Source organism: Neofelis nebulosa, chromosome 6 (genome assembly GCF_028018385.1).
Source record: "Neofelis nebulosa isolate mNeoNeb1 chromosome 6, mNeoNeb1.pri, whole genome shotgun sequence".
NCBI classification, from domain to species: Eukaryota; Metazoa; Chordata; class Mammalia; order Carnivora; family Felidae; genus Neofelis; species Neofelis nebulosa.
In genome coordinates, this window is record NC_080787.1 from 74,473,115 (window position 1) to 74,491,113 (window position 17,999).

The 17,999-nt window shown below is 37.5% G+C and overlaps 1 protein-coding gene across 1 annotated transcript; it reads left to right on the forward strand.

The window, feature by feature from the left end:
- Positions 1 to 1,112: 1,112 nt before the first annotated feature.
- On the forward strand, positions 1,113 to 17,257 carry IRAK1BP1 (interleukin 1 receptor associated kinase 1 binding protein 1). The gene is made up of 4 exons (XM_058734527.1): positions 1,113 to 1,483; positions 8,288 to 8,353; positions 16,372 to 16,502; positions 16,606 to 17,257. Exons 1-4 carry the CDS (start codon positions 1,169 to 1,171, stop codon positions 16,874 to 16,876), a joined length of 783 nt encoding a protein of 260 aa, XP_058590510.1. The 5' UTR covers positions 1,113 to 1,168; the 3' UTR covers positions 16,877 to 17,257.
- Positions 17,258 to 17,999: the final 742 nt, after the last annotated feature.

Below are 17,999 nucleotides of genomic sequence, written 5' to 3' on the forward strand. Positions count from 1 at the left end.
ATTAAAATACTATCACATACTTGTTTTTAGTTATAAATAAACATCAAAATAGATACAAAATTGCTTTAACCCAAATGAAAGAGGGAAGGGGGTACCATCTGATTTACTTGCATTTTTTGATCTAACTAAATGATAAGAAAAGAAAAACATAGAGGAGAAGCTTCATGAGGATTGTCAGTTGGCCTTTTCAGGTTCCTTTCAAGAGAACAGCTGTCTTTTTAATTAGTTATCTTTAAAAGGTTTTCTTTTTTTTTCCTCATGGGACAGGAGAGGTAATATCTATGTAAAAATATCTTTGACATACTTAGTGGTAAGAATAAAACCTACCTAATGGGGATCAGTGGGTTGAAATTGGTGTTGTTCTCTCAAGAAAGGGGTACAGATAAGATCTAAGTTGCACAGACCCAGCAATGTTCATGTTGAATGTGCTCTGACACCAGTCGAGTCTCTCCTGTCAATATTCAAAGCCAGAATCATTCCAGGGATTTTAAAGAAAATTCAAAAGATGAAAATCTTGTCAAATCTATTACTATTCACTATTTTCTCTTTGCTTTCCACATGGCAAGCACTTAAAACCACACTGCAAACGTGAAAAGTATTGCCAACATAACTTTAGAAACAATGACACTGAAACTCGAGGAATCATTAACTCCCCAAGATTAAACTAGCAGAAAGCAGTTCATTGCAACAGAACTCTTTCCCGTACCGTGGCGCTGTGCAGCTTCAAAGAGCGGTCTGTGCCCAAGACGAACCGGTAAAGTCAAATTAGACAGGGCTGGGGACAATCGCAGACCGGCGTCAGAGAAATGTAAAAGCACTCTCACTCTGCCCAGCCTGGCCTCTCCGGAGCTTCTTTGGAGGTAAGCTAGATAGGGGGACAGTCACGGACGGTGGGCATGGAAAGGCGGCGCTAAGAGAGAGGGCGCAGAGAAAACTCACTAAGATTTTTGGAAGCCGTAACGTAAACACGTTAAAAACTATTGATAACGTGCCCAGCCAACATCTGGTAAAGGAGACACTGCAAAATCCTCGCAGCTCGCATCCATTACTGCAGGCCCTCCAAGCCCATCCCAGCATCCTTTGCACCACGCACAAAAAGCCTGGCGCGGTTTGGCTCCTTCGGCCGCCGTAGTCTCTAAGTTGCTATGGAAACCCAGCCACCCTCGCTATGTCTTTGCAGCAGTCCCCTCAGTCGCGGGTGTTCGTGGAACTGGTTCCCTGGGCTGACCGGGGCCGGGAGAACAATGTGGTCTCGGGGGGTGAGTTGCTGCCAGGACCCCGACGCCACGTCCCTTCAGCACAGGCCCAAACTGCGACCCGCGAGGTGCACGTTAGCGGCACCGCTGAGGTGTCTGCGAGCCCCGACCGGGCGCAGGTGGCGGTGCTAGTGAGCAGCACGAAGGAGGCGGCGGCCGAGGCCAAGAAGAGCGTTTGCCGCCGCCTGGACTACATCACACAAAGCCTCCAGCAGCAAGGTGTGCAGGTGAGAGCTTCGTTGGGGAGGGGCCTCGGGCCGGACCGCAAAAAGCGGAGGCAGAGTTCCAGGCTCCGACGGGTGTCAGTTGGAGGTGGCGAGGGTCTTGACCTTATCTCATCGGTATTACAGAGCGACAGGACCTGGCGGAGTAGAACTTTCGGCCCATTTTTCTTCTAGATGAAAGCAGTTATTGGTCCCAGTGGCTTATGAAATAAAAGAATGTAAATGGAGTAGGTTTTTATTTGGCGACATTTGCCGCAGTAATTTTGTATTTTACCTTGATATGGTTAACTGTTAGACCTGACACATTAGATGAAAGTGCTTGCCTAAGTATACTAGACACTAATATATTTTTTTTGTTTTTATTCCGCACCAGGCAATTAGCAAGTGAAAGCATGCTTCCTCCCAACTATGTAAAGATTTGCATGGAGTGGTTCCTCAGTATTTTTCGCAAACAGTAACGTGAGGAGGAAAATTGCATCCATTATCGTTTAACGAGCACTCAAAACATTGCGGCAAATTTTTTAGTTTTAACTTTAAAAACAAGCCAGTATATTGTAGATGCCACATAAATGAAATACCTTTACTTACCAGAGATGTCCATAAAACAAACCCCTAAGTAAATCTACCTAAACTCTGCTTGTAAGAAAAGGAGAAAAAAATGAACCAGCTTGTTATTTCATCTGAACAACAGTTCTGTTAGACAGGTTTTAATATCCCCATTTAGATTCAAAGAGGTTACATAATGCTCTAAGCTTTAGTCAGGGCGGTGTTTAAACTCTTATCTTCCTGAGACTAAACTCTACATTGCTTCCAACCATAGTTGGCCCCAGATAATTAGAAAAAGGAAATGAAGAAGCCACAGAATGAGTCGACTATCTCATTTCCTTCATTTTACATAGTATGACTCAAAAGGCCAGAGTTGCAATTATCCAAAGTAACACTGAGTTCATAAAAGCGCTTCTAGTCTATTGTTAGAAATGGCACACCCCCAAAAAGCAATTTTATTGCTTTAAGGAAAAAAATACATTTGTACTGCATTTACAGACATAGAATTATTTTAAAAGTCATTTGGAACAGATGTCTCCATGATTTTAGAGTTTAGAAGAATTCAAAGGCTAATTATAGACAATGTGATTTAAGTGGTTTAATATGTGGAAAACATTTCCTCGTAAAAACTATTGCCAGTGCTACAGTCCTGTTTGAACAATATAACTAATTCTTAAGTATACCGAGCTCACATGGCTATAACTTCTAACATGGAAAGCAATAAATTACTGCATCTAACTTAATTACATCAAGGTTCAGTGTTCAAGACAGAAAACGTCAGTAATCTCCCAGTTATCTCTCTAATGGAAGAAAGCAGTCATGTAGACAATTTATTCAGTAGATGATGCAAAAAACAATTTATATTACTTTTCAGGATGAATTATAATGGGTTTTCACAAAGGTATTCATTTTAGACTTTGGAATTGGGGGTTTAAAAACATCACTCCCCTACTTTAGGGTCTCCTCATATTCCAGGTTCCTTTGCTTAATAGATGGAACCTAACTCTGTTTCCTCTCTTGTCTTTCCCCTCCTTGACTAGCTGACTCCCAGTTTTTCCTTTAAGAACTAGCCCAAGGGGCGCCTGCCTGGCTCAGCCAGTGGAGCATGCAACTCTTAATCTCAGGGTTCGTGAGTTCGAGCTCCATGTTGGGTGTGATTGCTTAAAAATAAAATCTTAAAAAAAGGAAAAAAGAATCAGCCCAAGCTTACTTTCTTGGCATTCCTTTTCTAACATAACTCTAGTCTCTGCCATACCACACTCTATTCCCTACTTATAATAAAACGTATCCCTCTGTATTTTAAATTGTTGCTTTACTGGTATCTCCTTCATATTCTGAACCTCTCGAGCACAGACCATTTTCTATCTCTTGCTCTGCATTCAAGGGTTACGCTTCACACACATCACATAGTATATACTCAAAACATGGTTTTTGAGGGGTGCCTGGGTGGCTCAGTTAGTTAAGCATCCCATTTCGGCTCAGGTCATGATCTTGCAGTTTGTAAGTTCAAGCCCGGTGTCAGGCTCTGTGCTGACAGCTCGGAGCCTGGAGCCTGCTTTGGTTTCTGTGTCTCCCTCTCTCTTTCTTCCCTCACTCACACTCTGTCTCTCTCTCTGTCTCTCTCTTTCTTTTTTTTTTTTTCAACGTTTTTTATTTATTTTTGGGACCGAGAGAGACAGAGCATGAACGGGGGAGGGTCAGAGAGAGAGGGAGACACAGAATCGGAAACAGGCTCCAGGCTCCGAGCCGTCAGCCCAGAGCCTGATGCAGGGCTCGAACTCACGGACCGCGAGATCGTGACCTGGCTGAAGTCGGACGCTCAACCGACTGCGCCACCCAGGCGCCCCTCTGTCTCTCTCTTTCAAAAATAAACTTTAAAAAATGGCTTTGAATGACTAAAAAAAAAAAATGAATGAAGCACTAAAACTATTCAACTATATTATAGATCAACTACATTATAGATTATTTTATGATCATATATAGTTTCACATATGAAGGCATACCCTCATTTTCAGTGTTGTAGTTTTTTAATGTTTATTCATTTTTGAAAGAGAGAGAGAGGGAGGGAGAGAGAGTGGGGGGGGGGGGGCAGAGAGAGACAGGGAGACACAGAATCTGAAGCAGTCTCCAGGCTCTGAGCTGTCAAGAGTCAGACGCAGGGCTCGAACCCATGAACCCTGAGATCATAACCTGAGCCAAAGTCAGAGGAGGCTCAACTGACTAAGCCACCCAGGCGCCCCTTCATGGAGAAATGTTTTAAAGATACTAAGCAGTATTTATTCAACCATCAAACATTTTTTAAGCATTTCCTGTCACTGTTTAATTTTAAATAGCACTTACATGATAGTAATTATTTTGTTTTCCAATGTGTATGTTCCTTTCGTAGGTACAAAGTCCAATATTTGCCTACTCACAATTGTGGGGTTTTTTGATAAATGTGTAATAGATGCATATTGCTGGGCACCAGAAATGGAAGTGACTCTGTCAGATCTTGAATAGTGACCAAAATGAAAGCATTCCAATTCCGCACTAGAATGCAGCAAGTATGTGTTCAGAGCACTGTATACAGTTCATTATGGCTAGGACACAGGAGTACTTGGGAAAAATGGACGAGAACTGAGATAAGACTGAAGAAGAAGGCTGTAGGCAGAACATGGAAGAAGGCCTTGTTTGCTGCATTGAGGAGTTTTGAATGTTATTGGTGATAAAAAAAAACCGCTTATTACTGCTAGATCTTTTACAAATGTTATCTCATTTGATACTCATTCCCATTATATGAGACTGGCATTTCAATTGCTATTTATAGATGAGAACTCTTGGGATCAAAGTGATTATTGGCAGGTTGCTTGCCCAAGGTCACACAGCTAGGAAGTGACAGAGTTTCAACTCCAGTCAAGAATTTCGACCTCAAAGCTCTTGCCCTTAACCACTATAGTATGTCTCTGCTTTATTGTCTTGGCAGTGGGTGATTGAGTTTTAAGTAGGGGATGTAGCAGATGCTATTGATACCCCACACTTGTATCCCTTGGCACTTCACATTTGTGTGCATACAGGCCCAACTTCCATCTGCCAACATGGAGCATCCTTTGCCAGTTTTTCCTGGCTGCAGCTTTTCCTGGCTCCACCCACAAATGGGCCAGCCAGTAGTGCCAGAGGATTAACAGCCCCTCCCCAAGCTCTAACAGCCTTCAGCTACAAAGTGAGGGAAGTGAATGGAAGGAGACCTTACCTCTTGGGCAGGATAGCTCTGAGGCATATGTTCTGCCCTGGCTCCCAGAATTTCTCTGCAGGAATAAGTTCCAGTTGCCCACAGTGGTGACCGCTTGACAATGCACACTTCAATGGCTTGCTTTCCTTTTGTTTCACTTCCCATTCCCCTATGGTGCTTCCAAGGATTATCTTTTTTTTTTTTTTACCCCCGCCCGCACCCCCCCCCCCCCCCCCCCCCCCCCCGCAGAGGGCAAAGAGACCGGGAGGCAGAGGATATGAAGCAGGCTCCATGCTGACAGCAGAGAGCCCAGTGGGACCTGGAACTCACAAAACCATGAGATCATGATCTGAAATGAAGTCGGCTGAGCCACCCAGGCGCCCCTCTTGGGATTGCCTTAAAAATTAACTGCTTGTACTCACATCCATGTTTCAGAGTCTATTTCTAGGTGCATTCAAATTATGATAGGGAGTAGTAGGAATAGATTGAGCATATCATAGTTTTTCATTATTAAAAATGGTGACAAAATGAATAACCTTGTTGCTAGGTATTTATACATGTTTTTAATTATGTTTTTGGACATTAATTCCTGGCTTATGCATATTTTTAAGGCTTATGAAAAATTACAGTGTAGGACAATAAGTTTACAACTTCACTACAAATATATCTTTGGCATAGTGGGCATTATTTTCTTTTTTAACTTTGCCAAGTCAGTAGCCAAAAAAAATGTTACTGTCATTTCCTGTTTCTTTTTTTTTTTTTTTTTTTACATTTGAGGTTAAACTTTTTTCATGTAAGTTGCCAGTTCATAAAACTTTGTCTGCTTTTTCTATTTTTATTAATTTATGGGAACTTTTTAAAAATTAGTTTCAGCTGTACAGTATAATGATTCAACAATTCTGTACATTTCTCAATGCTCATCAGTGTAATACTCTTAGCTTCCTTTATCAATATCCCACCCCCCACTTCTCCTCTGGAAACCACCAGTTTATTCTCTAGTTAAGAGTCTTTTTTGGTCTCTTTTTTTCTTATTTGTTCATTTGCTTTGTTTCTTAAATTCCACAAATGAGTTATATTATATGGTGCTTGTCTTTTTCTGGCTGAGTTATTCTACTTACCATTAAATCCTCTAGATCCATTCATATTGTTGCAAATGGCAAGATTTCATTCTTTTTTATAGGTAATAGTTCAGTGTGTGTGTGTGTGTGTGTACATATAAGTGTCTCACATCTTTATCTATGGATGAACACTTAGGTTGCTTCCATATCTTGACTACTGTAAATAATGCTGCAGTAAACATAGGGGTGCAGATATCTTTTTCAGTTAGTGTTTTCATTTTCTTTGGGTAAATATCCAGTAGTGGAATTACTGGATCATATGGTAATTCTGTTTTTAACTTTTGAGGTCCCTCCATACTGTTTTCCACAATAGTACACCAATTTACATTCTCACCAACAGTGTACAAGGGTTCCTTTTTCTCCCTATCCTCGCCAAAATTTGTTACTTCTTGCATTTTTTATTTTAGCCATTCTGACAGATATAAGGTGTTAACGCACTGTGGTTTTAATTTACATTTCCCTGATGATGAGTAATGTTGAGCATCTTTTCATGTGTTTATTGGCCATCCGTATGTCTTCTTTGGAAAGATGTATGTTCAGTTCCTCTGCCCATTTTTTTTTTAATTTTTTTTCAACGTTTTTTATTTATTTTGGGGACAGAGAGAGACAGAGCATGAACGGGGGAGGGGCAGAGAGAGAGGGAGACACAGAATCGGAAACAGGCTCCAGGCTCCGAGCCATCAGCCCAGAGCCTGATGCGGGGCTCGAACTCACGGACTGCGAGATCGTGACCTGGCTGAAGTCGGACGCTTAACCGACTGCGCCACCCAGGCGCCCCTGCCCATTTTTTAATTGGATTATTTGTTTTTATGGTGTGAAGTTGTTTAAGTTCTTTATCTATTTTGGATATTAACCCTTTATCAGATATATCATTTGCAAATTATCTTCTCCCATTCAGTAGATTGCCTTTTTGTTTGGTTGATGGTTTCCTTCACTGTGCAAAAGCTTTTTACTTTGGTATAGTCCCAATAGTTTAATTTTGCTTCTGTTTCCCTTGCCAAATGAGACATATATAGAAAAATGTTTCTATGACTAATATCAAAGAAATCATTGCCTGTGTTTTCTTATAGGAAATTTATGGCTTCAGATCGCACATTTACATCTTTAATCTATTTTGAGTTTATTTTTGTGTATGGTCTAATGAAAGTGGTCTGGTTTCATTCTTTTGCATGTAGCTATCCAGTTTTCCCAATACCATTTGTTAAAGAGACTGCCTTGTTCCCATTGTATATTCATGCCCCCTTTGTTGTAGATTAATTAATTAATTAACTGTCATAGGCCCTATAAGTGGGGTTTATTTCTGGGTTCTCTATTCTGTTCCATTGATCTGTGTGTCTGTTTTTGTGCCAACATCTACTGTTTTGATTACTGCAGCTTTGTAGTATATCCTGAAATCTGGGATTGTGATACCTCTAGCTTTGTTTTTCTTTTTCAAGATTATTTTAAGGGAACCTTAAGATTATCAATAACTCTCTCATTATTGCAAATATTTTCCCAATTTCATATTTGCCATATTTGTTTACAGTATTGAACATTCAAAATTTTTAAATTTTATTTAGCTAAAATCACTAATCTTGTATGTTTCTTGCCTTTGGTATAACACTTATTGGGTCCTTCCCAAGCCTAAGGTTATATAGCTGTTAACTAATATTTCCTGGAACTTTTAGGGACCCTTTATACTACATTAAATATTTGCTGTGTTGGAATTTATTTTGGTGTAAGGAAAAGGGCTTTGTTTTCTCTTAAATGGGTAAGTGGCTCTACACTTATTTTATGTAACTTTTAGGGAAGGTTTAAAACATCAGGCAAACCAGTTCTTTCTGCATTCTCTGTTATTCTGAGTTTAATAAGTTCAGGTTTCTACTTTATGTTTTAGAGTAATTGCATTTGGTAGTCAAACATTGAGTAATCATACTCTTGTACTTTCTGCTTCAGGCAGACAATGTAACTGTGACAAAGGATTTTAGAAGAATGGAAAATGCTTATCACATGGAAGCAGAGGTATGTACTTATCATGAAAAATAATTGGAAACAGCATGACTTTGTGGATACAATTTACATTTATTTTTATTCTTGAACTGAAATGTATAGGAGGACTGCTTCTCATGATATTGATAAAAGATTATTTTTCTCAGGGTGCCTGGGTGGCTCAGTCGGTTAAGCGTCTGACTTGAGCTCAGGTCATGATCTCAGTTCGTGGGTTTGAGCCCCACATCGGGCTGTGTGCTGACAGTTCAGAGCCTGGAGCCTGCTTCGGATTCTGTGTCTCCCTCTCTCTCTGCTCCTCCCCCACTCATGTTCTGTTTCTTAAAAATAACAATCGAAAGAAAAGAATTTTTTTTAATTATTTTTTATTTTTATTATATATATATGTGTATATATGTGTATACATATTATATATATGTGTGTATATGTGTATATACACATATTTTTTTAAATTTTTTTTAAAGTAATCTCTATACCCAACATGGGGCTTGAACTCACAATCTGGAGATAAGAGTCATGTGCTCTTCCGACTGAGCCAGCCAGGCGCCCCTGTATGAGCTTTTAAAATAAATTGTAATGAGATATATTTAAGAGAAATTGTTTTGAAATGGAATAAAAATAGCAAGAAGGAAGAGCAGTTAATTGCCCCCTGAATGAAATTTTAGTAAAGTTATCACCTAGTGAGCAGGAAAACACTATAGGAAATTTCTTCTCAGATAAAAAGAAAATTAATAATGTCCTAACATAAGGATTGAAACACTTTTCAACCTTCTTTTCTTTCATAATGCAATTTTACTCTATTGTGCTAAGTTATCAGGGTTTTGTTTGTTTGTTTGTTTGTTTGTTTTACAAAAAGCACTTGGGACACCTGGCTGGCTCACTCAGTAGAACATGTGACTCATGATCTCAGGGTTGTAAGTTTGATCCCCACATTGGGTGCAAGGTTACTTAAAAATAAAATCTTTAAGGGGTGCCTCAGTTGGTTAGGCATCTGACTTTTGATCTCAGGGATATGAGTTCAAGCCCCATGTTGGCCTCTGCACTGGGCATGATGCCCACTTAAAAAAAGAAAAATTCTTATAATTAACTAAAAAAAATAAAGACCACTCAATTAAATTAAAAAGAACAAAATATTTTTTGTACACTCAATGATAACATTTAATTTCTACAACTGGCTATACTTTTTACTTATTTTTAAAGATTTTATGATCAGGATTTTATGAAATCAGGTATGTTATAGTTGTGGTTAGGTTATAGGACTACGATTTGTTTCAGCATCCAAACATCTTGGGATTTGTGTGCTAGTTCCATGCTGCCTCCTCACAGGAAGCAAACAAGAATGGAGTTAGAGATAAACTCTTATTTATCTAGTCAGATAATCTTTTTTTTTTTAATGTTTATTTTCGAGAGAGAGAGAGAGCAAGAGAGAGAGAGAATGAGTACGAGTGGGGGAAGGAGCAGAGAGAGAGGGAGACACAGAATCCAAAGCAGGCTCCAGGCTCTGAGCTGTCAGCACAGAGCCCATTGCAGGCCAAACCCACGAACCATGAGATCATGACCTGAGCCAGCCGAAGTCAGCACTTAACCCACTGAGCCACGCAGGCGCCCCTCTAGTCAGATAATCTTTATGTTTAGAGGTGGGAAATATCTCAAAAAATCATCTAGTCCTACCAGATAATCTATTATTTTTATAATTTTAAGGGCGTGACTTCAAGTTCAGATAACTTGGGGTCTCAGACTTCCCAGTCATATTAAAAGAAAGAACGGAAATTAGAATCCTGCCTAGCTTCTTACCTCCTTGAAACAGTAATTTCTACAATACACTGTTGCTCCAGTACTTAAATAGTTTTATTTTTCCACTTAAAATTTAACTATCTCAAGGAATTTTAAAATTACTCATGATAATTTTAGAGATCCACATGGCAAAACTTATTTTATGGTAGTTGGGATTGAAAAATATCTTTCATAACAGGATGAAGAGGGGCATTAGGGGATGGACAAAATGTGTGAAGGGCAGTGGGAGATGCAGGCTTCCAGTTATAGAATGAATAAGTCACAGATATAAAAGGCACAGCAAAGGGGATATAGTCAATATTATTTTAATAGTATACGGTGACAGATGGTAGCCACACTTCTGGTGAGCACAGCATAAACTATACACTTGGGAGGGCACCCAGCTGGCTCAGTAGGAAGAGTATGTGACTCTTGATCTCGGGGTTGTAAATTCAAGCCCCTTGTTGGATATAAAGATTACTTAAAATAAAATCTGGGGGGAGGGGCACCTGGGTGGCTCAGTCGGTTAAGTGGCCGACTTCAGCTCAGGTCATGATCTCGCAGTCCGTGAGTTCGAGCCCCATATCAAGCTCTGTGCTGACAGCTCAGAGCCTGGAGCCTGTTTCAGATTCTGTGTCTCCCTCTCTCTGACCCTCCCCCGTTCATACTCTGTCTCTGTCTCAAAAATAAACAAACGTTAAAAAAAAAAAATTAAGAAAAAAATCTGGGGGGAAAAAACAAGGTGTATATAGACTTGTTGAATCACTATGTTGTATACCTGAAACTAATGTAACATTGTGTGTCAAACTGTACTTCAATTAAAAAAAAAAAAATAAGGGGAGTTATGAAACTTCTCAGATGTGAAAAGTTTTAATATAACTTTTAATGATTTTTATGATATCACACTATGGTATCACTGTTTCATATCAATTGTTTTCTTAAAATAAGTTTTTCAATTTGGGGCTCTTTGGGTGATATTACAATACTGGATGTCTTGAAAAAAAGGAAAAACAGGATGAAGAACAGAGGGGTAAGAGTCTGTATTGCAGAGAACAAAGCTGGAAGTTATTCTAGCACTCCTCCAGCAGTGATTACCTGTCAGGACTTCAGGCTGTAATGAACATACATTGGCTCAGGTTATCTCAAGTGAATGGGGTTTAGTGCGAGGGTACCCCAAGAAGTAAGGAGAAAAAGGAATGGTTCCAGCAAATACACAGAAAAGCTTCATGGAAAACTAGCATCATTTTCAGACTTAAGTTGTTTTAGGGACCAACTGTGCAGTTACAGAAAATGCATTAGAGCTGCTTGTTTTGTTAGAAGAACATGATTAAATTAGGACTTGGCTAAACTCTGCTTTTTTCCCCTTCTGTTATACTTTTTAATGTCCCATACTCAACTTCTTTAGAGAATCTGATCATATTTTGTATAGGGCTCCCTGATAGCCAGAATTCTTATATCATGCAATCTGATAATATTACCCTTAGGTCAGCATCAGCAGTCAGCAGAGACCAGGATGATGGGGTCACAAAGTACAAAATAATGTCTAACATATACCAGTACCCTCGTGGACAGTTAAATATATAAAGTTAGATTAGGAGGTAGAACATTACTTTACAAAATAACTAAGATTTTTATCCTGAATGGCACTTCAGAGATTCTTTATCTAAACTCCCACGTACCCCCTGCTGTTTCTCTTTATTTTAAAGGTAAGAATATTGAAACTTAGAAATGATGTAAGTACATGAATATAAAAAGCTTATTCCATTTTCAGATGTCTAATCAATACAAATTTTTCTAACATTAAGCCAGAATGGACTTAGTAGTACTCATCCATTATTAATGATGTACCTCTCCAAGAACAAAAGGCAAATACTACTTCCTTGAAGTATATACTTGAAGTTCACTATCATGTTGATGCTAGTTTTTTCTTCTCCAGGGGTAAGAATCCCCAGTTTCTTTAGTCATTTCTTATAATAAGACAAACTACTGAGTCAACCCATCCAAAGCACCTACAACACAACTACAGTGTCCTAATTGTGATTTAACCAGTCCACATTAGTGAAAGATGATTATCTCCTTTATTCTGGAATGTTTAAGACTGAACTTGGTACTTGTATCACATTGTTCCCTTATGTTGAGCTCACAGTTATAATCAGTAATTAAAATTATCAAAGTATCTTTCTCACATGCTGCTTTTACATATTTCTATTTTATACTTGTTATTGCTATTTCAAAATAAAGTATGAGAGTTTAAATTTATCTCTGTAAAATTTTATCCACTAGATTTGACCATGTTTCCAGCCTGTTAGGATCTTTTTGGATCTTGATTTTTATCAATCAGTGTTTATATTCTGCCTGGCCAGCTTTCTGTCACCTGCTGATTTTATCATCCGTGTACCCATCTGTGTAATTAATAAAAATACTAAGTAACATCAATCAACTATGACCTTGACAATGTTGCCATGAAGACTATATGTCAGTATATCCTAAGTAAAAAATAAATTCTTTATTGCTACAGTATTTCTCTGGTAACTTGCCAGTTAGGAAGTCAAGTTTAATACATCGTGATTTGTTCTTAGTAATCTCAAATATACATGCTCAATAGATTGGCCTTTGGATAGAAATAATTTGGCAGTGGTTGAGAATGGTAGAGATCAGAAGAAAAGCATAGAGTTGGTGAAGTTCACTCTCAGGAAAAAAACAAAGTGAAAAGTCAGATGAGTTCTTACCTAACATCTCATCAAGAAACTCAGTACTTAAGAGAACTTATAAGATTTTACTCTTAAATTCCTGTGTCCTTATTTTGTTCTTCCCTGAATGCCTTCTTGTAGGACCATTAAAATGAGAAAACCCTGTATTCTTTTCTTCAGTGACAGAACTAAAAACAAAAACTGGGGGATATTTAAAAAGGGAAGAAAATAATAGATTGTGGCAATACCAAAAAGAAAAGAAAATATACAAAGTACTTGGAGGCCTGTGGCAAGGTAACAAAATGAATGACAAGGTCCTATCTTCTTTGTTTCTCATAGAAACCTTTTCTTTCCTAATTCCTTACAAACTAATTTTTTTAAGTATTTATTTATTTAGAGCGTGGGAGAGAGAGGGAGCACGTGGGGGGTAGGGGGGGTGAGCAGCAGAGAGAGAGAGAGAGAGAGAGAGAGAGAGAGAGAGAGAGAGAGAATCCCAAGCAGGCTCCACACTATAAGCACAGAGCCTGACAAGGGACTGGAACTCAGGAACTGTGAGATCATGACCTGAGCCGAAAGCAAGAGTCAGACACTAAACCAACTGAGCTACCCAGGTGCCCCACAAACTAATTTTTAAAATAATCTTTTAGAATCTTGCCCAGAATTGAAAGGCGTCTAGCCTACTACATGTAGTTTGTTCAGTTTTATACACTTGCCTTTTTTGGAAATTAGAACTGCAAGTATTTTTAAAGAGGCTTTTGGCCTGTTTCTCTATGGTAATTGAGATTAGCAATAATTCAGAAGTCCCATTTGCAGAAAATTTTAATAAACTGAGATTTGATTTCTCCAGGAGACAAATTCATTAAAAGCACTTAAGAGCTCACCTTTCGGGGTACTTGGCTCACTCAGTCAGTACAGCATGAGACTCTTGATCTTGGGGACATGATTGAATTCCACATTGGGGGTAGAGTTTACTTAAAACTCACCTATTCTGGAATTCAGTTTCTTTTTTAGTACTGAAATTTCTAAACTAATGAGGATTCTTCTTGACCAAAGAGATGGGAAGCATTTATCTATCAATCTGTTCAGTAATTTAATATAGCTATTACAAGATAGTGTGTAAATGTGCATACATTTGTAATCACATTATTTTACCATGATGAAACATATAATGAGGATTCTGAATATACAGATTTATCTTTATCTTCAATGTATTAGGTACTTAAAATATTTTTATCCTAAATACCTCTTTAAAAATTGTGATGCAACATCTCTATTCAGCAAAGTGACTCAACTTCATTAACTTGGATTTCTGTCTAGCTACATTTTGATTATATACCACATTGCTGAATTTAAAAGCAGAAGTTCAGACCACTGGAAGACTTAAAACAGTTCTTGAACTGTTAGAAAAAGCAGAAAACAGTTTTTTTTCCTACCAAATTTACTTGTTAATCATTCAACACACTTACTCCTAAACTATACTTTGTTCATGCTCTGTTTATCAATGTAGATGTACTTCTAAAAGCTACATCTGCTAACTTTTTAAGTCATGGTAATGGTAAGAGGGAAGAAAGGCAGAGAAAATCTTGTTTGAGCAGCCATGGAGCTGATCTTAACAGACAGGTTTTCCTGTTATTTATAGAAATAGAGCAAGTAAGTACCACATGTTAAACCTGATTCTGTAGGAGTAAATTTGCCTCAGATGATTAGGGGTAGAGGGGAATTGAAGAAGGAAAAATTAGTATCTTTTTTGCAACCTGCTTAGGAATTTTTACTGTCCTTCCAGATAACTTATTTTTAGCAAAGAAGAATACCAAGGATGCAAAGGATTCAGCATATTTCATAGGAAAGCGGGTATATTTATAAAAATTATTTTTGTTTTAAGTTATCAGAGTAGAAATTGGAATAAATTTTAAAAATAAAATGCATTTCAAGGGCACTTGTATAGCAAAGAATTGCTTTTGTTGACACCTGGAACCTGTTATACTCAATCACTTTAATCTCCATGCAGAGAAACCCTTTGAACTCTCATATTTGGCTACCTTCCAACTTCCACAGAGTCACCGTACATCTTTTTATGTTTCATTACATGTAATGAAATGTATGTACAGGGCCGCTGTGGCACTTTTATAGATTAAATACAGCCACAAAAGACAGGATTTGTTTCCATATTTAAACTATGCAAATGCAGTAAAGTATTTATTGTCTGTACTTCTTATTAAAGGCAGCCTATAGGCATTTTGGAGCTTTGATTTTCAACCAGGAAGGAAATATAAATTTGGAAACTTACCCAGAGATTAAAAACTAGCATCTTGGGTATGGCTGAGGAAATTGATTTTGACTAACAGAAAAGTTTATTAGCCCATATAGTGTTTAAAAAAACAAAACACACAAAAAAAAGACCTCTTCAAAAGACAGACAAGACTCCTGCTTCTAAGGTAGAATAACATGCACCAGATTTACCTTCCCACCTGAAACAGCCAAAAAATTGACAAAGTATATGAAACAATGGTTTTCAAAAGAGTGGACATAAAGCAATGAAACACTGTGATCCCTGAGAAAAAGGAAACAAACAAAAGTCCTACAGTTGTCCTAACTCAGGGTCTCAAGGTGTCCAGGCAGCTTCACAGGGAAGGGAACCCAGACAGAGCCTAGCAAACTCCTTGTATTGAAGAAATGGAATTGAGAGCCTAAACAAGACAGCTGGAGTTTGTAGGAGAGTAGAGGGCTGCAGAGAGAGAGGTCTTCGGAGAACCACAGAGGGGATACCACCAACCCCTGACAAGTACTCAGCAGAATACTGATCAGCACACCTATGTGTGAAAATGACCTGAGGCTAGAAAAAGAATCACCCCAAAATTTAGAGGGAACAGTGTCTGGGGTTCATACAGGGCTGTATAGCACCAGATTAGAAAATTTTACAATTCATAGGGCATGAGGTGGAGTATACAGAAGTATCTTGCCTCAAACATTACTCCAGTCCCACGTAACAGATCTTAAAAGCAAACCGAAAGAGATCAGTTTCCAAGTAAGTTGATGGAATTCTAGAACAAATAATTATTTATAGTGGTATATACAAGAATATCCAACACCTCTCATAAAGTTAATTCACAAGGATTACCTGATCTACAAAACAGCATGGAAATAAAACTCACAATAAGGAGGAAAGTCAAACCAACCAAGAACCAATACAGATATTAAAATTAACAGACATAATCATTAGTTATTATAACTATTTCTTATGTTCAAAAGTAGAGATACTACTTAAAAATAATTTAATAAAATTTAATAATTTAGTTGTTGAGTATCAAGTAGGCTTATCTGTTACATATTATAAAATGACCTCGTTATCTGGCTTTAATTTTTTTCCTCATATTTAAAGAAAACTTTATTTTTTATTTTTATTTTTTAAAAGTTTTAAGTAATCTCTACACCCAGCATGAGGCCTGAACCCATGACCCCAAGATCAAGAGTCACATGTTCCTCCAACTGAGCCAGCCAGGCGCTCCTAGAGAAAACTTTAAAAGAAGCCATCAGGCATGAAAATAATTTCAAGTGTCATTTCATTTACAGGTCTGCATTACATTTACTGAATTTGGAAAAATGCAAAATATCTGTAACTTTCTTGTTGAAAAGCTAGATAGCTCTGTCGTCATCAGCCAGCCCCAGTTCTATCATACTCCAGGTTCTGTTGAGAATCTTCGGTAAGTTAAGCACATCTTTAACTAAATTATCAATTAAACAAAACTATTCAGTGCTAAAGTTCATTGAATGTCATATTAATAATCTCTGCATTTAATTCCTAAGACGGCAAGCCTGTCTTGTTGCTGTTGAGAACGCATGGCGCAAAGCTCAAGAAGTCTGTAACCTTGTCGGCCAAACTCTAGGAAAACCTTTATTAATCAAAGAAGAAGAAACAAAAGAATGGGAAGGCCAAATAGATGATCTCCAGTCATCCAGACTCTCAAGTTCATTAACTGTACAACAAAAAATCAAAAGTGCGACAATACATGTTGCTTCAAAAGTATTTATAACTTTTGAAGTAAAGGGGAAAGAGAAGAAAAGAAAAAATCTCTGAAATTCCAACTAAAATATATTGTATCTTTTTATTTTTATACTTTTTATGTTTGCTTTTTTCATGAATATATATATTGTATAATATAAACTATTTCTCCCCCAAATCTGTCAGTCCTTGAATCCAGTCCCACAGTATCTAAGCTTATTTTCTATTTTTAAAAATTTAACTATGAGAAATACTCTGAAAACAATGTGTTATATGTGCATACTTTTATACTGACAAGAAATGTTTATATTTCTACTACAGGAATAAATATTGGCAGTTATTAGCATGATTCTTAACATTAACAGAATGATGAGGAATACATTAACTCTTGATAAAAGCAGAGTGAGGTATACTAGGAAAATATTTTGATGCCAGAAATAAAATATATGGACCAGATCCTCTTCACCAGGCTCCTGTGATTGATTATACCAGCACTCTTTAATACAAATAAAAGAAAGTCACATGGTAATTTCAAATTACTTAGTTGACACATAGAAAAAAAAGTAAAAAATAAAGTAGTTGAAACTAAGTTTAAATAATATTTTATTTAACCTAGTATGTCTAAAATATCATTTCAGCATGTAGTCAATATTTTAAAAATAACTAATGGATATTTATATAGTGTACATTTTATATTGTAACCATGTTAATTCAGATGCTAAATTTTCATCAGAAATAATCTGTATTTATTTACTAAAATGTAGTTGAAAAAATAGATTCACACACACACACGCACACACACACACACACACACAGGTTGTTACAAACATGCTTAAAAGATGTAGTAACTGAAGTAGCAATTTCAAGTAGCAATTTTCAAATTAAAATTTTTAAAAATTTAAAATTCAGTTCTTTGATTGCACTAGCCACATTTTAAGTACTTAAAAGTGGCTAATGGCTACTATGTTGGACAGTGCAGGGTTATACACTGAGATAATACTGATCTTAAGACTGAGATGTATAACAGCAAGTACATGGCATTGCTATTGCACTGCACATTATCTACAGATGATCATAAACCAAGACTGTTACTTAGCACAGGCTTCCATTTCTCACCATAGAGTTATACAGGTCCTAGCGCTCTTCCTTTGATATATCTTGATACTCATATACCAGTATTTCTTCCCTATAGCACCCT